General features: G+C 41.4%; 1 protein-coding gene across 5 annotated transcripts in view; it reads right to left on the bottom strand.

Annotated features, from left to right (window-relative positions):
• satb2 (SATB homeobox 2) overlaps positions 1-22,522 on the bottom strand; it is a gene marked incomplete at its 3' end in the record, with an annotated part of 43,270 nt that extends 20,748 nt beyond the window's left edge. For all 5 annotated transcript variants that reach the window (XM_034227410.1, XM_034227411.1, XM_034227413.1 and 2 more), the window contains 3 exon segments: positions 2,289-2,471; positions 7,127-7,342; positions 21,953-22,522. In XM_034227410.1, the coding sequence (XP_034083301.1) occupies positions 2,289-2,471; positions 7,127-7,298 (355 nt within the window).
• Between the last annotated feature and the right edge of the window lie 1,676 nt (positions 22,523-24,198).

Genomic DNA, 24,198 nt, shown 5'->3' with positions numbered 1-24,198 from the left:
ATAATCTGAGTAACGGAGGTCAGACTCCAGGTTTAAGTTCAGGATATGTTCAGCCACATTTCTAACTGAGGTCGAGAGTTCACGCTGTGTCTCAGGTGGGCTGCAGCCTGATAAGAGCTGCTGGCCTTGAGGCAATAAAGGGATTACCTGCAGCAGTGTGTTTATGAGGAGAAGGAGAACACACACACACACACACACACACACACACACACACACACACACACACACACACACACACACACACACAGCAGCGAGATGTCAAACAGATGGGGATCTCCCACCCTTCCTCAGTGTGTTGCTGAAGCCTCGTTGCTCTGTGTCGCTCTGTTGTTACCGTTTAATATCGATGTGAGGCAACTTCCCCAGATGGCATTTTCTGCATACTTGAGAAAAGACAGCAGTAAACGGCAGTGTCCTTCTGCAGATCACTACCATGTGTGCGACAATAAATTACAGAGATTTTCTTTTCCTCTGCTTCATAAACATTCTCACACATACTACACGCACACATAATGTATTTGTGTCTTGCGGGGACATTACTGACCGGCTCTTTGTTGTGTCTTTAATGACTTCTGCAGGCTCTGTCTGTGTCTTAGTTGTGTTTTGGAAGCGTTCTTGTGCTTATTGCCAGTGTCACAGTGCAGTGTCTGCTGTAAATAGACGACCTCACATCCAGTATTCTCCTCAGCCGATGATTAGAGGCTCTGGGATCATTCTCGCCCTGACCCCCGAGCTGCACGGTATTTAATTCTGAGTCAGGAGCGCCAGAGTTGACACAGCGAGAGACACTGAGGTTGGAACATAAGGACTATTAATAATAGCCTTGATGAAATCCTTCTCAAGCTCACAAAAGGAAGCAGCTTGACCTCAGACATTTAGCCGTTTCAAACTGGGCACGCCAACAAAGTTTAGTTATCTTTGCCATTTCTACTACTATTACTTCTGCAGCTAAAATCTTTGTTTCTCACCGATTGCTTTACCCCCGAGCGAAGATCCACCAGACAAAGCCTTCAATTTGATGTTATGAGCTGGTTTCATGCTAAATGTCACAGTGTTTAATCCATGACAAAGCTAATGAGTGAGCACTAAAACACATGTAAAGGTCATAAGTCTTGTTAGAGGTCAATATCGGTTTCTGGTGTTGTAATAGTTGGAGTAGCAGGATCCTACTGACCCACATCTATGAGGCTGATAAACAAACGCACATTTAATCGTTAAGATTAAGACCCTCAAAAGTATTGTGTTATATATATATTTAGATCATCCATTTCTTCGGGTGTGTGCAGTGTGTGTGTGTGTGTCTGACTTTCTTCAGGTGTGTGCAGTGTGTGTGTGTCTGACTTTCCTCAGGTGTGTGTGTGTGTGTGTGTGTCTGACTTTCTTCAGGTGTGCGCAGTGTGTGTGTCTCTGACTTTCTTCAGGTGTGTGCAGTGTGTGTGTGTCTGACTTTCTTCAGGTGTGTGCAGTGTGTGTGTGTCTGACTTTCTTCAGGTGTGTGCAGTGTGTGTGTATGTCTGACTTTCTTCAGGTGTGTGCAGTGTGTGTGTGTCTGACTTTCTTCAGGTGTGTGCAGTGTGTGTGTGTGTCTGACTTTCTTCAGGTGTGTGCAGTGTGTGTGTGTCTGACTTTCTTCAGGTGTGTGCAGTGTGTGTGTGTCTGACTTTCTTCAGGTGTGTGCAGTGTGTGTGTGTGTCTGACTTTCTTCAGGTGTGTGCAGTGTGTGTCTCTGACTTTCTTCAGGTGTATGCAGTGTGTGTGTGTCTGACTTTCTTCAGGTGTGTGCAGTGTGTGTGTGTCTGACTTTCTTCAGGTGTGTGCAGTGTGTGTGTGTCTGACTTTCTTCAGGTGTGTGCAGTGTGTGTGTGTCTGACTTTCTTCAGGTGTGTGCAGTGTGTGTGTGTCTCTGACTTTCTTCAGGTGTATGCAGTGTGTGTGTGTCTCTGACTTTCTTCAGGTGTGTGCAGTGTGTGTGTGTCTGACTTTCTTCAGGTGTGTGCAGTGTGTGTGTCTGACTTTCTTCAGGTGTGTGCAGTGTGTGTGTGTCTGACTTTCTTCAGGTGTGTGCAGTGTGTGTGTGTCTGACTTTCTTCAGGTGTGTGCAGTGTGTGTGTGTCTGACTTTCTTCAGGTGTGTGCAGCGTGTGTGTGTCTGACTTTCTTCAGGTGTGTGCAGTGTGTGTGTGTCTGACTTTCTTCAGGTGTGTGCAGTGTGTGTGTGTCTGACTTTCTTCAGGTGTGTGCAGTGTGTGTGTGTCTGACTTTCTTCAGGTGTGTGTGTGTCAGACTGACCGTGTGCCTGTGCAGCCGAACTGTGTGAGTATCCGAGGGCGAGTAGAGCCGTCTCCACCAGCTGAGAGAAAAGGATGTCCTTCCTCACCAACACGAACTCGGAGTGCTCGTCCCTCCCCTCCCCCGCCTCCGTCTGCACCCCCCCATCAGACTCCACCACGCAGAACACAGGGATCATCAGACCTGTGGAGGAAAGCAAGTGCATTTTAGTGTCCGGGCAGAGGTGGAGGAAGGGTTCAGAGGCTTTACTTGAAGAAAAGTACCAATACATTATTGTCAAAGTACTTCATTCAAAAGCTTACTTAAGTAAAAGTACAAAAGTATTATGAGCTCAATGTTATAAAAGTATAAAAAGTCATCATTGTGCCGAAAAATTGCCTATATATATATATATATATATATACTGTATATGACATTTCTAGATAATATTGTTGCATCACATTTGACTGTTGTAGACAAACAAAGTATTGATTGACTTTTTGTAAAATATTTAAGACTCTTTTGAGCTTAAAGAGTAAGTCTACTAGTTACATTTTTAGAGATGGATTTTGTTAAAAGTATCTAAGGCTAATAAATAGTGGAGTAGAAGTATACAGTATACATACATAGCATAACATTGAAATCTCAAGTAAAGTAAACAAGTAAAGAAGTAAAGAAGAAGTAAAGTAAAGAACAAGTACTTAGGTACAGTACCTGAGTAAATGTACTTAGTTACTTCCCACCTCTGTCTGGCTCTTATTGTCCGTGATCACAACAGTGTGTCCTCTATAGACAGCGGACATATGGATCTTATTTACTGCGGATCAACCTTTGAAATCACTTTATTTTTCTCACACACTCTTCAAAGTGCATCGCCTGAAGAGTGTTCGATCCACAGGGGATGCAACACAAATGGGATGCTTTGTTAAATAACCAGTAACAGGGCTGTTCACTGTCACTGGCTTTTTATCTAACGGCTATTAGATAGGAGGCCGTTATAATGGCTGCACTAGCAGATATGCAAAAACTATACAAAGGACGGACGCTGACAACATGTAGTACTTTCATTAGAGGATTAACAAGGGGACCATTTATAGCAACGGTGGGGCTGAATATTAATGTTAACACAGAAGGATGAATCAACAGGATACCTCGGATTAACACAGCTTTGAGGACAGGTGACACCAAACCAAATTCTCAAGAAGTGTTTGCATGAATCACACACACACACACATACACACACACACGCACACACACACAGACAGAAACACACAGACAGAAACACACACACAGAGACACAAACGTACACACACACACACACAAGCACACAGACAGACACAAACCCACAGAGACACACACGCACACGCACAAGCACACAGACAGACATAGACAGACAGACACATACACACACACACTCAGAGACACACACACACAAGCAGACACACACAGACAGACAGACACAGACACACACGTACACACACAGACAGACGTACTCTCACACACACACACACACAGAGACACACAAGCACACAGACAGACAGACACACACGTACACACACACACACACACACACACACACAGAGACACACAAGCACACATACAGACACACACACACACAAGCACACAGACAGACATAGACAGACAGACAGACACACACACACACACACACACACACACAGACGTACACACACACACACACACACACACACACAGAGACACACAAACACACAGACAGACACACACGTACACAGACAGACGTACACACACACACTGTGTTTTTCTATGGAAGTGAAACTATTAGACAGTTATGTGCGGAAACTATAATTTGGGAAAAGCCAGAATACAGTAAAACGTTTGATAAATCCAAAATAAAGAGCTGTTTGAACATTAAAGCATGGAAACATGTCACAGTAGACGCACTTAATACAAATCCTGAACATACGCATAATAAGGCCCCTTTAAAAAACATATGTTTGACGACACTAGGGTCTTCTTTTGTGGTATTCCATCATTAGACTATTGTATTTCAACGAGTGCTGTCCTTGAGACATTGGTACGTAAAGGTGTTTAGCCTACTGGTATGAAAATGAACTTGAGCATTACGAATGAGGAACTTAAAAACATTGTTGTCTCAATGTTGAGATAAATCCAGTGATATTTGACTTTCTCCCAGGTGACGTTAGAGTGAGTATCAGATCCCAGCATCGTGCCTCTTGGCTCGCCGCTCTAATATCACTCCTTTTTCCTGAAGGGCTTTTGGTTTTGGGCCACCTGTCAGCGGCCAATTAATTAAAGCTCTCAGAAGAAATGATGGAGAGAGAGCATTAGGCAGCGTCCCAGCACTAATAATAATACAGTGCCACACAATAACACACACACACACACACGCTGCTCCACGAGGTGCACGCAGCATCACATCCAGCCGTTGTTTTAATCAGTCAATTCCTATATTTCTATTTCCTCCTCATTAATCACTCCGCTCAGTCCTCCAGGCTCTCATGGAGTGAATTACACACCGGAGCACGCTGCCAATTCAAGTAAGTGAATTTCCCCCAACAGGGAAATATAACTGTCAACACGGAGCAGCTCCCACTCCTCTCTCTCCCCCGCCCCCCGCCCTCTGTTTCTCCACCTCCTCTCCTAGTCCCAGTGTCCTGTGATCTGGGTCGGATGATGCCTCAAACCTCTAACCCCTCTAATATGTGCGGGATGAGAGAATGGGGGTATTCAAATAAGATATGTGTGTGTGTGTGTGTGTGTAAGTGTGTGTGTTTTGGCGGGGTCTGTTGGATGTGAGTGTCACTGAGTTTGTGAATGTGGACATAGGGGTTGTCGGTGTGTGTGTGTGTGTGTGTGTGTGTGTGTGTGTGTGTGTGTGTGTGTGTGTGTGTGTGTGTGTGTGTGTGTGTGTGTGTGTGTGTGTGTGTGTGTGTGTGTGTGTGTGTGTGTGTGTGTGTGTGTGTGTTGTGTGTGTGGTTTGGAGGAGACACGTTGAGTTTCCTGTCTTCAACGACACCCCGTCATTATTTCAGACCAACCGTCCTCCTTTTTTCTCACACAGAAATATTTTTTTACTACAACTCTGGTTCCCAACGTTTGATATTCGGCTGAAGAAATGTCGAACTGTATTAAATCCAGACTACGACACAAACTTCAAGTGTCTGACGGGTCAACAAGTTATGTGTAGTATTCTTGTTGTTCTATGAATTTAGTTTTAGCATTTTGTTGTGTGTTTTTCCACAAGTATATCCTCTCCTTCTTCGCCTCCTTCTTCGCCTCCTTCTTCTCCTCTTCCTGTGGTCAAGTTGTTGATGTTTCTAACTTCTAACTCTTTCCAAACCTCAGACACATGCATCTTTAAAAACTTTTTTCGCAGTCCTGTTTTGACTTTCTTATTATAGCAAAGATCCCAAATGTCAGCTGAAATATGCTAGAAGGAATACTGAGAAATATTTGTGTGAAAGTACTAAAGCACGTAATATCGATAATATCTCTTTTCGGCAAGAGATTTATCTTTTAGAAATTGTCCAAATGTCTTCAGATATTCACTTTAAATATGACATAAATGTGTGAGCCGAAAACATTATGACATTTTTACATACAACATATTCAAGCATTTGTAATTGAACAGAGCTGTCGGTGATTATTCACGCCAATAGACGGTAAGAACAATAAATAATAATCATAGATTTAATTTGAAAAAGACGCTTTACAGATATAGTGAAGAGAAAAGAAAAGAAAGGAACAACAAATAAATATATAGTTAAAGTTAAAGTCAATCACACAAGAACAAGAACATATTGTGTAGAAAGTATATTTTAGTAAATACAAGGGCAGTTTAATATTACCATCAAGACTTTGAGACATTACTGCTAACACATGGTGACACACACACACACACACACATCTCACACACACACCTCACACACACACACACGCTCACACATAAACAAGAACCAACTTCTACAATGAATGCGTGGATCGATGGAGCGGAGTGAGTTGTATAAATCTTGTTTATATGGAGCAATCTCCTTTATCTGGTTGCATGTATTATGCAGTTCCCTCCAGACGTATAGATTATCAGGAACAGCTCTCAGTGCCGCTCGACTCAACAGAGAGAAACTCCTGAGGGAAGTCAAGGACTGAGTGAGAGAGCTGGTAATCTACGTTCTCCATTTCAGCAGATATCGAATGTGCTTATATGGACTAAAGATATTAGCTTGTTGTAGAATCATTTTCTTTTAGCACTGAACCACATTTTAAAAGTGGGTGTTGATCACCTGCACTGCTGTTGAGAGGACATGTTATACCACTGTATAGTTGTTGAAATATAATTGTTTAATATTGTACTACAATGTTCACACACTTCTTGCTGTTATATAAATATATTCTATTTTCATTTATTAAATATTTGTTTAATGTAATATTTAAGATATTTGTATTCCTAATGTATCTTCTTATATTTGTATTTTATTCTATTATTGTTAGAATAAATATTATTATTCCATTTTCTGTAACTTTACATTTTTTTATTTTATTTAATCTTTTTAATACATTTTTTTATATAGATATGTTTCTTCCATCTGTGTTATTTATATTATATAAGAGGCAAAACAAAACAGCCATTTGCATTTATCCAAAGAGACAAAGTTAAATCCTGAAGGCATGCCTACTGGAACCGTCAACAACGACAAGTCCACTGAGACTAAACTTTGATTGAGCTTCTCAAGAGGGTCACAGTCCCCTCACCACTCTGATGTTGTTGTCTCTTCACAGGTTCGACTTCACATTGAGTTTGTGGCTTGTAAACAAACGTCTTCACACAGTAAACAAACGTGTGTTGATGCACATCAGCTCACCTCCGAGGGGCCTCATCGGGGCCCCGTTGTGGCGGATGCGGGGCCCGGTGGGGCTCCCGTTGAGCTCCAGCCGGCTCTTCTTCCCTGGGGGGGGCAGGGCGCTGAGGTCGGGGCTGCCCCTCCGCTCAGGGCTGCCCTGGGTGAGAGGACTCTCCCCCCCGCCTCGCTCCATCCGCCTCCACAGCCCCAGAGGAGCTCCAGCCAGAGAGAACGAGTCTGAGGAAAGTCACAGAGACAAGTTTTGAATTTAGACATTTTTCAAAGTGAGTTAAATTCCACTTTTAACCCTTGTGTTGTTTTCGAAAGCTGTCTCAAAACACTCCAAAATAATGGCTATCATCCAATATCGTTTTAACTACATCATCACTAACTTATTATGCATTCACAACCTCACAATCCTGTTGTCATTTTATTATTATTTATTATGGGCCCAAAACACATATTTAAGTAGAAAATGGGGTTAAATTCACTTATTATATTCCCTATAGTGAAGACAGTGGATCATTATGTTTTCTGACTGTAATAGACTAATATTAATACTATTCCCCCCAAAAAACGTTTTTACAATGTTGTGTTATTAACTATAGTTCCAAACACATTTAGTAAATATTTAAAGAATTACATTTTTTAATTTAGTCAACACTAGATTATCGTGAAATATTGATATTGAGGTTTTTGGTTAAAAATATCAGATTTAAGAGGAATAGAGAAAATACACGTAAGATAAGACGTTATAGCGAGTTCTTCATCAGCGTTTGTATGGAGGCAGTGAGAGTATACAGTGTTTAATATGTACGAGTTCATACCCACACACACACACACACACACACTCACACTCACACACAATCACACACACACACAAACAGACTCACACACACACAGTCACACACACACAGACTCACACACACACACACATCAACAGACTCACACACACAGTCACTCACACACACACACCCACACAGACTCACACACACACACACATCAACAGACTCACACACACAGTCACTCACACACACACACACCCACACACACACACACACACACACACACACACACACACACACACAGACTCACACACACACACACATCAACAGACTCACACACACACACAGACTCACACACACACACACACCAACAGACTCACACACACAGTCACTCACTCACACACACACACACACACACACACAGACTCACACACACACACACATCAACAGACTCACACACACAGTCACTTCACACACACACACACAGTTCACCACCACGTCACACACACACACACACCACACACACACACACACACACACACACACACACACCAACAGACTCACACACACAGTCACACACACAGTCACTCACACACAGTCACACACACAAACACACTCTCACTCACACACACACAGTCACACACACACACACCCACACACACCCCCACACCAACAGACTCACACACACACACACACACCCACACACACACACCCACCACCCACACACACACACCACACACACACACACACACACACGTCCCCTGATAGAGCAGTGGCAGCCAGACCTCTAATAAAGGGTAATGCATTAGAACCGCTGCCAGGCCGTGGCAGAAGCGCTCGCCAACGTTCACACGGAGCCAAATGGACTTTCTTTTATTTACGACGAGCCCCTGGACAATATGTGAGCATGTGTGACCCTCAGCGAGGAGGGAGGAGAGAGACAACTATGGAAATGAAGTGAGTGAGGAGTGGAAAACAGAGGGTTTCTGCACAGAGTGGCAATGAGCTGAAATGCAGCAGAACAAATGAGGAGGAATGCATGCTTATTGTTTGAGGGTGGCATTTTCCACAGCGCTTGATTAAAAAACTCCTCCTCTTCCTCCTCCTCTTCCTCCCTCAACATTGCTGCAGCTTTTTTTATTGCTGTCGCAACTCTGAGCGAGAACATCTGTGCGGTGTCCCGCCTCTTTCTCGCCTTTTCACTACCTTCTCTTTCTTACAACAACAACAACAACAACAACAACAACAACAACAACAACAACAACAGACAGAAGAAGAAAACCTCAATCTGACAAGTATTCAACGCCCGGGTAGCATTTCAAAATGTATAATAAATTAAAAACATGAGCTTTGGTCGGGAGGAAAAAAGTGTGGGAGGCGAAGAGGACGGAACATTTAAGTGGCAGATTTTATTTAAAAAAATAAAAAGTTCAAAGAGTGACACTGAGTGGAAAGCAATGGGAGTACAGTGAGGCTGTAATTCACAATGTGAGGCTCTGCAAATACATCTAACTGTTAACAATGAAGCTATCATAAAAACTATACAACAGCACAGAGAGAGGAATACACAGCTGCTCACACACTCTGCTTTTATTTATTTTCTTGCTGCGTAGGTCCTCAGAAGTCTGACATGTGAAAACAAAGCACCTTAAAAGTACGTTGATGTTTTAAAAAACGCCTCCATTGGACTCCGTTGTTTACTTCAGGGACATGGTGACGTCACTATGTAAAACTTGCACTTCTAGCGCTCTGGCACATTGTACGTGATAGGCTAAGGGGCGGGACATCTCTAAGAGGTTGACCAATCACAACAGAGCCGGCCAGCTAACCAATCAGAGCAGACTGGGCTCTGGTTTCAGACAGAGGGTGAAAAGAGGTGCTGCAGCACAGACAGTATGAGAACAATAAAGAGCTTTTTGTTAAAGCATGGAGACATGTAGAGACACTACATACTAATGTTCTCACTTATTGTGCTATATTATGATATCGTCGTGGAAACGAGGTGGTACATCTGAGGAATGTGTTCCTAAATTCCTTGGAAGAGTCCAACAAGTGAGGTCAAAGTCTGACTGTTTCATGTTTTTATTTAAAAATAATCCTCCTGAGAATCAGTTTTAATCAGCAGCAGGTCCTAACCTGCCGTATCTGCCCGCTGCTGACGATCCCTATCAAGACCTCGCCGACATCTCACCATCACACACACACACACACACACACACACACCACACACACACACACACACACACACACACACACACACACACACACACACACACACACACACACACACACACACACACACACACACACACACACACCACACACACACACACACACACACACACACACACACACACACACACACACACACACACACACACACACACACACACACACTCCCCGGCATCATCTTATCTCTGCACACATCCCGTTTCAATTCCGTTTCATTTGGTATTTGACAGAAGAGATAAAGGAGGAAATCGTGCTGTGCATTTTGTTTGTCGTTTCTCTCGCTCTGATAAGTCCTTTTATATATTTTATAAAACAAGTTTCACCACGACCAGTGAACCCGAGGTCACGTACGGTCACATTAAGTATCACACGTTAATACCTCTTAATGTGGACACCCATAAGTGTATGCTTGAATAAAAACAGTTACATGACGACATGAAACATGTAAAATAAGAGGTTGTTTTTATATGGAAAAGTGAAAATGTATCGCAAATCAAAGAGAGAAAGTCTCACTGGAGCAAACACAGGGATTTTAGCCTCTGAGGACCATTTACATGCACTAAAACCTATAGAACACACTACAGGAAAGGGAAACAATGCCTCAATATGGACCCTGGAGTAATAAAAGTAACACTCAACTTTAACACTCACATGTAAACACTGCGTTGGCTGTTGTCGTGGCAACAGAGACATCCTCCTCCACAGACATGCTAATCTATTTTATGCAATTATTACAGGCGTGTTGAGCAATAGGTCTTTTGTTCTCCACAGCGTTTTTAAACTGCGTGACGTTGTTCATTAAATCAGACACTGACATCTTCAAACGCCGTGATCGGCCACATCCTAAATCCATCTGCACTGCATTGTTTGATAAGGCGTCAGATAGTCAGAGTTGTTAATAAAGAGGCGATAAGACGCGTAACTGCTATGGAGACGACGGGTAACTAATGTAATGTGTTTCTGATAAGGACAGGGGTCATCACACAGATCCAGATTTATTGCTTCTCTGGGAAACAGTCACCTCTCAGAGGAACTCAGCAATGAATTATTAAGGAGAGAAGCTGCAGGAAAGTAACATTTGAAAGGGTTTTTTATGTGTGTAACATGTCATATTTGAGCCTAATAGAAAAATACACATACATGTTTTTATTTTTAAGAACATTTTCTATTTGTGTCTCAAGATTGCTTCTAAATTCACAGAAAGTTAGAGTTGGATAACGCCTCATTTTGTTCATATCAGTAGTATTTAGTGTCTCTACTTTAAAGAGTCCTCTCCTGCTGATGTTCAGGTGTATATGTAGTGTCTCTACTTTAAAGAGTCCTCTCCTGCTGATGTTCAGGTGTATATCAGTATGTAGTGTCTCTACTTTAAAGAGTCCTCTCCTGCTGATGTTCAGGTGTATATCAGTATGTAGTGTCTCTACTTTAAAGAGTCCTCTCCTGCTGATGTTCAGGTGTATATCAGTATGTAGTGTCTCTACTTTAAAGAGTCCTCTCCTGCTGATGTTCAGGTGTATATCAGTATGTAGTGTCTCTACTTTAAAGAGTCCTCTCCTGCTGATGTTCAGGTGTATATCAGTATGTAGTGTCTCTACTTTAAAGAGTCCTCTCCTGCTGATGTTCAGGTGTATATCAGTATGTAGTGTCTCTACTTTAAAGAGTCCTCTCCTGCTGATGTTCAGGTGTATATCAGTATGTAGTGTCTCTACTTTAAAGAGTCCTCTCCTGCTGATGTTCAGGTGTATATCAGTATGTAGTGTCTCTACTTTAAAGAGTCCTCTCCTGCTGATGTTCAGGTGTATATCAGTATGTAGTGTCTCTACTTTAAAGAGTCCTCTCCTGCTGATGTTCAGGTGTATATCAGTATGTAGTGTCTCTACTTTAAAGAGTCCTCTCCTGCTGATGTTCAGGTGTATATCAGTATGTAGTGTCTCTACTTTAAAGAGTCCTCTCCTGCTGATGTTCAGGTGTATATCAGTATGTAGTGTCTCTACTTTAAAGAGTCCTCTCCTGCTGATGTTCAGGTGTATATCAGTATGTAGTGTCTCTACTTTAAAGAGTCCTCTCCTGCTGATGTTCAGGTGTATATCAGTATGTAGTGTCTCTACTTTAAAGAGTCCTGCTGATGTTCAGGGTGTATATCAGTATGTAGTGTCTCTACTTTAAAGAGTCCTCTCCTGCTGATGTTCAGGTGTATATCAGCATGTAGTGTCTCTACTTTAAAGAGTCCTCTCCTGCTGATGTTCAGGTGTATATCAGTGTGTAGTGTCTCTACTTTAAAGAGTCCTCTCCTGTTGATGTTCAGGTGTATATCAGTATGTAGTGTCTCTACTTTAAAGAGTCCTCTCCTGCTGATGTTCAGGTGTATATCAGTGTGTAGTGTTTCCACTTTAAAGAGTCCTCTCCTGCTGATGTTCAGGTGTATATCAGTATGTAGTGTCTCTACTTTAAAGAGTCCTCTCCTGCTGATGTTCAGGTGTATATCAGTATGTAGTGTCTCTACTTTAAAGAGTCCTCCCCTGCTGATGTTCAGGTGTATATCAGCATGTAGTGTCTCTACTTTAAAGAGTCCTCTCCTGCTGATGTTCAGGTGTATATCAGTGTGTAGTGTTTCCACTTTAAAGAGTCCTCTCCTGCTGATTGTCAGTATGTAGTGTCCTCTACTTTTAAGAGATCCTCTCCTGCTGATGTTCAAGTGTATATCAGTTGTAGTGTCTCTACTTTAAAGAGTCCCTCTCCTGCTGATGTTCAGGTTGTATATCAGTATGTAGTGCCATCTACTTTAAAGAGTCCTCTCCTGCTGATGTTTAGGTGTATATCAGTATGTAGTGTCTCTACTTAAAGAGTCCTCTCCTGCTGATGGTTCAGGTGTATATCAGTCATGTAGTGTCTCTACTTTAAAGAGTCCTCTCCTGCTGATGTTCAGGTGTTATATCAGTATGTAGTGTCTCTACTTTAAAGAGTCCTCTACTGCTTGATGCTCAGGTGTATATCAGTATGTAGTGTCTCTACTTTAAAAGAGTCCTCTCCTGCTGATGTTCAGGGTGTATACAGTATGTAGTGTCTCTACTTTAAAGAGTCCTCTCCTGCTGATGTTCAGGTGTATATCAGTATGTAGTGTCTCTACTTTAAAGAGTCCTCTCCTGCTGATGTTCAGGTGTATATCAGCATGTAGTGTCTCTACTTTAAAGAGTCCTCTCCTGCTGATGTTCAGGTGTATATCAGTGTGTAGTGTCTCTACTTTAAAGAGTCCTCTCCTGTTGATGTTCAGGTGTATATCAGTATGTAGTGTCTCTACTTTAAAAGAGTCCTCTCCTGCTGATGTTCAGGTGTATATCAGTGTGTAGTGTTTCCACTTTAAAGAGTCCTCTCCTGCTGATGTTCAGGTGTATATCAGTATGTAGTTGTCTCTACTTTAAAGAGTCCTCTCCTGCTGATGTTCAGGTGTATATCAGTATGTAGTGTCTCTACTTTAAAGAGTCCTCTCCTGCTGATGTTCAGGTGTATATCAGTATGTAGTGTCTCTACTTTAAAGAGTCCTCTCCTGCTGATGTTCAGGTGTATATCAGCATGTAGTGTCTCTACTTTAAGAGTCCTCTCCTGCTGATGTCAGGTGTATATCAGTGTGTAGTGTCTCCACTTTAAAGAGTCCTCTCCTGCTGATGTTCAGGTGTATATCAGTGTGTAGTGTTTCCACTTTAAAGAGTCCTCTCCTGCTGATGTTCAGGTGTATATCAGTATGTAGTGTCTCTACTTTAAAGAGTCCTCTCCTGCTGATGTTCAGGTGTATATCAGTATGTAGTGTCTCTACTTTAAAGAGTCCTCTCCTGCTGATGTTCAGGTGTATATCAGTATGTAGTGTCTCTACTTTAAAGAGTCCTCTCCTGCTGATGTTCAGGTGTATATCAGTATGTAGTGTCTCTACTTTAAAGAGTCCTCTCCTGCTGATGTTCAGGTATATATCAGTATGTAGTGTCTCTACTTTAAAGAGTCCTCTCCTGCTGATTTTCAGGTGTATATCAGTATGTAGTGTCTCTGCTTTAAAGAGTCCTCTCCTGCTGATGTTCAGGTGTATATCAGTATGTAGTGTCTCTACTTTAAAGAGTCCTCTCCTGCTGATGTTCAGGTGTATATCAGTATGTAGTGTCTCTACTTTAAAGAGTCCTCTCCTGCTGATGTTCAGGTGTATATCAGTACGTAGTGTCTCTACTTTAAAGAGTCCTCTCCTGCTGATGTTCAGGTGTATATCAGTATGTAGTGTCTCTACTTTAAAGAGTCCTCTCCTGCTGATGTTCAGGTGTATATCAGTATGTAGTGTCTCTACTTTAAAGAGTCCTCTCCTGCTGATGTTGAGGTGTATATCAGTACGTAGTGTCTCTACTTTAAAGAGTCCTCTCCTGCTGATGTTCAGGTGTATATCAGTATATAGTGTCTCTACTTTAAAGAGTCCTCTCCTGCTGATGTTCAGGTGTATATCAGTATGTAGTGTCTCTACTTTAAAGAGTCCTCTCCTGCTGATGTTCAGGTGTATATCAGTATGTAGTGTCTCCATGCTTTAACGTTCAAAAAGCTCTTTATTGTTCTCATACTGTCTGTGCTGCAGCACCTCTTTTCACCCTCTGTCTGAAACCAGAGCCTAGTCTGCTCTGATTGGTTAGCTGGCCGGCTCTGTTGTGATTGGTCAACCGCTTAGAGATGTCCCGCCCCTTAGCCTATCACCTACAATGTGTTGGAACGCTAGCCAATAGAAGCGTGAGTGTTACATAGCGATGTCACCATGTTCCGGAAGTTAACAAAGGAGTCCAATGGAGGCGTTCTGGAAATATATGCAAATGATCTCGTATTTAATAACATAATGCCTCTTTGGCCTATTTAAACATGACGTGTTAGAAAACATGTATTACATAAAATGATTGTCTTATTGTAAACGATCAGATAGGGAACTTTCATGGTGATATCTTTTAGTTAAAATGTTTACTCCGTTCCCCTGTATCATTAATACAAGTGAAAATAAGCTGCAATATCGTCGTAATTTGCTGAATTTGATGATACATGTAATACAGCAATCTTAACTTTAAATGCTTCTTCCCCGAGACAGTCAGATATAAAGAAATAAATGCAGCTCCTCTCTGTTTGTCCCGCATCGTGGACGATCCCAGGACAACGTGTGTTTTATGATGATAAGCCTCTATCAAATTCCACATTATTACACGGTGTAGACGTAACAAGTACACACAGAGCCAGAGACAAGATTGCAGAGTCGACACACCCAAAGAAATGGGAGAGTAGGACAGGACAACAAACACACCTATAAACAATATGTACCACTCAAACACACACACACACACACACACACACGCTGGAGCGAACATGTAATTCAAAGCCAGTCTAAACTCTACAAATCAGACGCTGTAATGACCGGCTGCAGAAACGGACATAAAATATGCTTTTTAAGTCGTTTAATCTTTTTTTAATGTATTTTAGCATCCCTCACTCTCTCTGGTGCTTTTATTCTTGCATCAAAGGGATTAAAAGGTTTGAAAAGTTGCATTCAGCTTTTTAATGTTCGGCCTCTGATGAAGCAACATGTGTACAAAATGTACAAGAAGTGGTCAGAAACTAAAAGTGTGAAAAACTTGGTGGTAAATATGACTTTTTAGGCTTTTTTGCCAATTAGATGGACAGGAGAGATAAGGAACGACATGGTCTGAATAATATATATTCCTTACACATGATATATATAATAATATTATCCGGGTTATCTTCAAATCATGCTTTAAACCACAGGTGTCAAACTCGAGGCCCGGGGGCCAAATCAGGCCCGTGGTGGATTTAATTTCGGCCCGCAGGATAATTTCTAATTCCTGTTAGATCTGGCCCTCCGGTATATTGCACGCACACCTTCACTCCATCCTGAGGGTCTCCTCCGCTCAGAGCCTGAGCCCAAACATTGATGACCTTGCACCCAAGATGAGATGCCAAGTATCTGAGCTAGCATCACAGAGCAGCACTGAGTTCAATGGATGCTTCCTTCTGCACTTTCTCTCACGACAACAGGGCATGTTTGGTTTCTCTTTGAGGGGAATAGTTTTGTTGAAGCTGTTGTTGGCCTGTGGAGAAATGTGATCATAAGAAATGACTCTGGAAAAGCTGCAGATAGAGCCATAAGAAATGAATGCAGCTGATTATTTAATGTTTAATGTTGTTTTTATAGGCAATAATTGAAGCTTTGTTAGTTCCAGGTTTAATATGTGCAATAAGTTCATTTCAATAAGTCCTGCAATAAACATTGAACCAGTCCGGCCCTCCACTAGTACCCATTTTTTAATGTTGGCCCACTGTGTGTTTGAGTTTGACCCCCCTGCTCTAAACTCTTAAAGTTGTTTCTTAAAGATACTGAAATCACATTGTTTTAACGTTTTGTCAAGAAGTGCATCAGTACAGTATATATGTATACAATGTATATAATTACAGAGCAACATCTAACCGAGTCTGTTCCTTCTTGTTATAATTCCTGTATTTTCTGCTTTTTCTTATTTTAATTACTTTTTTCTCACCACTATACCGAGATAGAAAGCTTTTATTGTATTTAGGATCATTATTATGGAAATTCACCACATGCAACGTATTATAAGTGTATTCAAACCAAGTTTGCTACATCGTCCTCTCCACACTATCATGCCTACACACACACACACACACACACACACACACACACACACACACACACACACACACACACACACACACACACACACACACACACACACACACACACACACACACACACACACACACACACACACACACTACTTCACTGTCAGGAAACAGAGAGCAGCCACTCACTCTAACTTTGCTCTGATATCTCAAAACAAAGTACAAAAGTGTTTTAAAATGAAACTGACCTCTCAGAGCTGCAGAGCCATGGCCTCGCTCTAACTGCCTCTCTGTATCTAAACCTGCCGTTACGATACTGTCTGCTAATGAAGGGCTGTACCTTCGACATGCAAACCACACACACACACACACACATTATTAGCTCTGAGAGGCGTCACCTCACGTTGGAAAATATCCAGATATGTTCTTCCCGTTTGAGATCCACTTTTATAGCAGCGTTATCAAGCTATTGGTTAATGCTCGGCTCTGAGCACAGATAACACACACACACACACACACACACACACACACACACACACACACACACACACACACACAGGGGGGGGCGTGATGAAGATGTGTTACTGATGCACCAAAAAAACTGAAGAAGTTTCTATGTGCACTATAAACATGCTAATAATGCTTTATAGTCTGTTAATAATTATAGTTATAAGCACTTTAAATCGTTTTATAATAGCTAATTGTAAGTTACATTTCCATAAAACATCATATTAGTTGTGCATTTACTGACATTGTTTGCAAGCCTTTGACTATGATGCATTAGGACGGCCTTATAATGCATTATAATCTCCTTATACACTTAATGTATATAGTTATAAGTTAATATTCATAATGCTTAATAAGGATAACACAGTATAAGGTCGAGTGTCACAATATCTCATCCTTCATAGTGATTTCTTTGCAACACATCAACCATGCATTATAATAAAGTACTTATAAATATGATTATGCACTTTTATAAGTAACACATGTACATTATATAACTCATAAATATTCATTTGAAAGCATATGACTTCCTATCTGCTGCTCACTTACTGACCTTTTAGCAAGCACATGTTTACAATGCATTATTAACACACTTGTGATGCATTCAAATAATGTGTGACCGATATGGGAATTATAACGCGTGAGAAAACCAACTAAATATCATTGACCAGCAATTATAAAGAATTGACTTTATGATACTTGATAATGCTGCGAGTGGGGGTGACTCCGTGTTCAATTTGATTTATTGATAATAAAAAGCACATATTGAGTCAAATTGATCTGAAATATGAAATATTTTCACTTTCTTTTTTACATTTTGGAATAAATGTTGATTACAAATGAATTAATTGAATATATATATATATCATGTATCATATTGTTTACATATTGTCCAGCCCTTGTTTTGATTAGTGTTATAAAACATTATGAACATTGATGAGTGCTTATAATTATTACTATTCAGCGTTTGAGACCTCTTTTTAAAGTATATATAATGCATGAACTTCACAGTAAGGGTCACCCCTCCCAAAAAGATCAAAATGAGTTTTTGTGAGTCAGAAACAAAATGGGGAACATCATGAGAGGTTTTATGTGTGTGTGTTTATGAGAAATGATTGCAGTTATTGAAGGTTACATTATTGTGGAATCTGCTGTTTATGACCTTCAGATGTGAGACTGATGTGGAGAGAGCTGGTGTGAGGGGAAGACAGACCTTTATGACACACACACACACACACACACACACACACACACACACACAGGAAAATAAGAGGGGTGAGGGGGCGAGACGTTGGCCTTCTGGCGAACATGTTTGGCTCCCTCGTAAACATCTCATTTGATAATACGGGATGAAGAGTTAACAGCAAGCATTTACAGCCTCGCCCTTCCAGCTAAAGGATGCACTCATCCACACACACACACACACACACACACACACACACACACACACACACTAAAGCCACACAAACCACAGTCAGCATGCTACACAGACTGAGCTTTAACACTTCCAGGGACCACACACTGACTCAGAAAACACACTGCAGGGACATAAGGAGAGTTAAAACACACACACACACACACATATGCATGTATGTAAAGCAGTGTAGAAGGGTAGACAAAATAATAGATGCAGTCCAGTGCAGTGATGCAACTTTAGGGACGTTTAAAACTGCATTACATCACGAGGTGTTCCTGTTATACTGTCAGACACTTAGAGCTGCCTAAATAACTGCTCAAACTTTTACACACACACTCACACACACACACACACACACACACACACACACACACACACACACACACACACACACACACACACACACACACCACACACACACACACACACACACACACACACACACACACACACACACACACACAGATGCCAAACCCATGCACCACAGCCTCACCAGAGTGGGTAACACAGCCTCAGTGTGCACTTGCTGGAGTTTTCTTTCACACACACACAGTTTTTTGTATCCATAATCACACAGAGGCTGGTGGAGACAGAGAGGAGCATCATTAGAGCTTCTCCCGCCATCTAATCTGCGCTTTAAATAGCACGGACACGCCCTTATTACGTGTGAACAGATAGCTGATCTCACACAGAGAGGCAGGGAGACTGGAGGAGACACTGAAAGGATTTAAAGTCTCCAAATAATTCAAATGGTTTGATTTATTTGGAGCTAAAGCAGGATGTTGTTGCTGTTCTGAGTTTGCTTTGTCCTGGTTTATTGTGTGTTGTTTTGGATGGAAATGTCGGCTAAATGAAATGTAATGTAAAGTGTTGTATCTACAAGTAGGCTATTGTGAATTAACATTAAATGAATGTTTTATCTCAAATCTGAGACACTGTTACACTTTTGTAACTCTAATATTAATCAAATTAAAAATAATAAAAGGAGTAGAAGAAATGAAAAATGTACGACTTGTATAATAAAAACATATTGTAGCTTCAGTAAAAAAATAACTGCAAAGTGAAGCTAAACTAAATTAAAATGGCGGTGGTGGTCTTCGTTATAAGCATGAAATTGCAGACCATAAATAATGTGCTCATCTTTGTGCCACAATAAGAAAAACACACATAAAGCTTCTGCATCTCGGCGAAAGCCAGAGAAAATGTTAGTTTCCCACCATTTTTTGTATAAAACGCAAACTCTTCACATTAAACCCCCCCCCCCCCCTCCCTTCCTTCCCCTCCGCTTCCTGTCAACTTTTTAGCATGTGAGCAAACTTTGGGTTGACAGGCAGGCCGGAATGAAAGCAGCGGAGTCTCCATCACTGCAGCTGAAACCAATCAGCTTCTCCACGCCAAAAAAAAGTCCCGGATTTGAGATTTTTTTACGTATTTTATTGATTTTGATTGACGCGATGCGGAAAAAAGAGAAAACGGGGGCGTCACAGAGCTGCCGTTAATACGGTTCAATTAATTAGCAAACCTATTTAATTCTATTAATTCTATATTTATTAATATGTGCAAAAACATTGCTTTTAATATAAATCTGAATCCAAATCCTCCTTTTACATTTTACGCAGGTGAGAAGTCCGGAGACTACGCGCGTCATTTGGTTAGAAAAACACCTCGTAAACATAAACGCTGTTTGTGTTTCTGGTAGTTTGGGACAATAAGAGTCACCCTGCTGTGTTCTTTAAAGGTCAGAGAGGCTGAGAGTAGTCGCTGTCAGTGTGAGGAGGCTCTACTTTCAGAAATAAAAAAGCATGAGTGGATTCCTCGTTGAAGTGGAAAAACGAGACGAAGCACGAATGCGCATATTTTCTGTCTTTCTTCTTCGCGAAACCGTCAGATGCTTTTACTTTAAAACTCACAATTAATCTAAAATGTATGTTTGTGTATGTTTTTCTTTACGTTATTGCTCCTGACATGACGGTCTGCAGGAGGGCTGGTTCTCATTGCTACGCATTTGGCTTCAGTTTGTGAGGATTACGCAGCAGCAGCCTGGAGGCCTGAACTTCCCCACAGTCCCCAAACACACTCACACACACGTAAGATCTGTCATATGTATATGTCTGACTCCTGCGGAGGTTAAAGGCCCGTGGTGGACACCTCTCCGTCCCCTCGCTATGTTTTATTCAACAGCCCCGTCCCGTGTTACCGGTGCACGTTCAGTTAGTAGATTATATTTAAACCCTGCACGTGTTAAACAGTAACACCAGCGACAGTAATGGCTCATTAATTATTTGTTCTAAAGAGTTAAAAAGTCACAAAGTGTTATTTATGACGCATTTAATACGTTTTCAAAAAAGAGGATTTATTTTCACCCAATTAGATTTTAATGTGCACACACACATGCACACACACACACGCATTTAAATATATTGCAAATATAAATTATTCTGACCGTGTGCGATAACTCAAACCACTTATTACCAAGCGTCCTACAGCTCTGAAAAGGCAGCAAAAACCATCTCCTTAAATATTTAACTCACAATATTCATGAGTCCTTCAATACATTATATATAGGATTTTATTGACGTATCTACGGATGGTGCATATTTAATAGGTTATATTCAATTGAACTAATAATCCGTAAAAGTAATACTAAAGGAAATACACTTGACTGCAGTGCGAAGAAGCTGCTATGTATTATGCAAGCAGAATTAATAAGTAAAATATGATTTAAGTCTTAAAAACAACTAAATTAATGTATTAATGGCCAATAACAAAAAACTTGGAGATTCTGATAATTTCATTATTGTATTAACATTATTAAAATAGTATGACGTTAAATATTATTATTAGAATAATAAGTGCAATTAAAGTGCTCATTATTATGCATGTTTACTATCGTCATAATATTTGTAGTTAAGGTTAGGCCGAGACAAAGACAACGTTTTCTATACGTTATAATGAATACTATTTTTTATTAATTTCCCTATAATTGACATGCAGTTTAAGCGCTTTTAGAACTTGAAGTCTGCAGACCTGACCAGTGGTGTGTGTGTGTGTGTGTGTGTGTGTGTGTGTGTGTGTGTGTGTGTGTGTGTGTGTGTGTGTGTGTGTGTGTGTGTGTGTGTGTGTGTGTGTGTGTGTGTGTGTGTGTGTGTGTGTGTGTGTGTGTGTGTGTGTGTGTGTGTGTGTGTGTGTGTGTGTGTGTGTGTGTGTGTGTGTGTGTGTGTGTGTGTGTGTGTGTGTGTGTGTACTCACTGTTTACGGCGTGTCTGTAGCGCTGCTGGCCGCTGAGGAGGCTCTGTCCATTGAGCAGCAGTATTGGATCCAGGGCTGGGCTGTGCTTCGGCTCCTGACGCACTACTTCTTCTCACACGACCCTCTGCCAAATGTTCTGACTCTGGACTCTTCTGGGACCGAACCGAAGATCCACAAAGAAGAAGGAGGAGGAAGAACAAGTTGGAGACGGTGTGGTGGAAAGGGAGAGGAAGGGGGAGCGATTGCGCGTAAAGCAGCCGAGGGAAGATGCTCTTCTGTCGGGGAAGCAGAGGCAAAGAGACCGTGTGAGCTCTGGAGGTCGAAAAAAACTTGATATTAACGCTTCACTTTTTCCTCTTTAAGTCAAAACGCGTTTTTGTTTTCCTTCCTCTGAACTCATGGCTTCATCCTCGGAGGTAAAAGAGCGCGACGTACCCGGGGAAACAACCCGAAAGCTTTAAGACGAAACACGGAGAAACAAACACCGACGTGAGAGTTTTAGTAAGAGCCGGATTGATCGGTGCTAAAAGGACCGGTTTCTAATCAGAGTCACTTTCAATCTTTCCTGTGCCAACGGGCGCACTGACTGATAGAGGGAGGAGAGAAGGGAGGAGAGACAAAGAGAGGGAGGGAGGGAGGGAGAGAGAGGGAGAGGAGGAGGCGTCAAAAACCTACCCATGAAAGCATGCTGTGGGCCGGATCTCACTTATGAGACATGATACATGATACACAAGTGACTTTCTTCTCATAAATTAGCTGTTTTAGGCCATTTTGAACCAGATGTCATTCTGCATTACGCGTGGATTCTTAACTTTAATATCCTTCAGATTTTACTTTATTTGGTGTCTCCATGTTACCATAAACAGTTGGGCAATTATTCCTTAATCATATCTGCTTAAATCTTCTTCACAGGCCATAACTTGCAGCTGGCTACCAGAGAGACCTTGACATTAGCCAGAGGAGAGATAGAGCTCTGTGTTTCCCTCTAATACTTTCTGCTTCCCGCAGCACTAACTTATCAGCTCCCGCCTAATACTTTCACACATGTCAGTATCATCCCGCAGATAATCCCTCAGGTGAAGTCCATACATGTTAATAAGTAGCCTATAATAAGTGCCTTCTGCTTATTAGATGCCCTCAACACAACAGCAGTGTCTCTGTTAATGATAAACCTGCGCGCAGTGCGTAAACGTCACATCCCTCCAAATATGTGCCATCAAATGCGAGCAAAGGCTAAACAAAAAACACAATTTAAAGCAAGGTACAGATGTTGGGGTTTACTGAACATGCCAATTAAAGATTTAATACTGAAACACTGCAGAGAAAATGCTCATGCGTCAACTGTGCATATTTGGATAATCTAACACAACTGGAGAGAGAGCTCATTCTTCAGATTAGCAGAATCAAAAATGAGAAATTAGTGCTTTTAGGAATATTTTATAACACACACTGACGGTCATTATACACTCCTTGCTTTATGTCCTGCGCATCTGACCAGGTCATTAAGCACAACACACGTACACATGTAATAGTACATGCAAAGATGCCTGCTGATCACATTTGGAAACAAACAGGAGCTGTCTCCATAGAGACACAGCAGCATTAAAGATGATCCATCAGTGCTTTTATGGATACTTTTGTGACGGGTTTAACTTCCATGTGTGACTGAACAGTGAACCCTTTGACCTGATGCCAGAGTGTCTGATAAATAAGGAAGCCGTTGGGAGTCAGGTTACACTAAAAACGTACATTTAGGATGTTTTCTGAATGCGCGTTAATACTTTACAAAAATAAATGGATATGTTTTATAATGAAACTCTGGAAAAGTAGAAAGTTCCTGTTTTTTCCCTCAAAATTCGTGATTTGCTTAACTTTTGACGCGCTTATAAAACCCTGAAGCAATGCCAGTGGTTAGAACCGTGAACTATTTCGAGCCGAAATAAGACCATACATTATTAACGTTAACACACATTTTGTTTTTTACTTTTCTGCAGCTCCACTCCTGTTTGTGATTCTCCCAGCCTGACTCATCCCACACTGTGTCTATAATCCCGCGGTAAACAGGGGGAGGCTTTCATGCACATTTTAACGAGAGCATGCGTAACCGAGTTGAGCAACCGAAACGGAGCCACAGGTTTGAAACATCTGCAGCAGCGAGACTGTGCCTGCAGTGCGTAAAAGGTGTCCGAGCCTCACTCTGCTGCAGGGGGTCAGGCTGCGACAGTGGAGGGGCACCAGCGAGAAGA

Source organism: Gymnodraco acuticeps, unplaced genomic scaffold (genome assembly GCF_902827175.1).
Source record: "Gymnodraco acuticeps unplaced genomic scaffold, fGymAcu1.1, whole genome shotgun sequence".
In the NCBI taxonomy this organism is placed as follows: domain Eukaryota; kingdom Metazoa; phylum Chordata; class Actinopteri; order Perciformes; family Bathydraconidae; genus Gymnodraco; species Gymnodraco acuticeps.
This window is presented reverse-complemented; position numbering and strand designations above follow the sequence as displayed.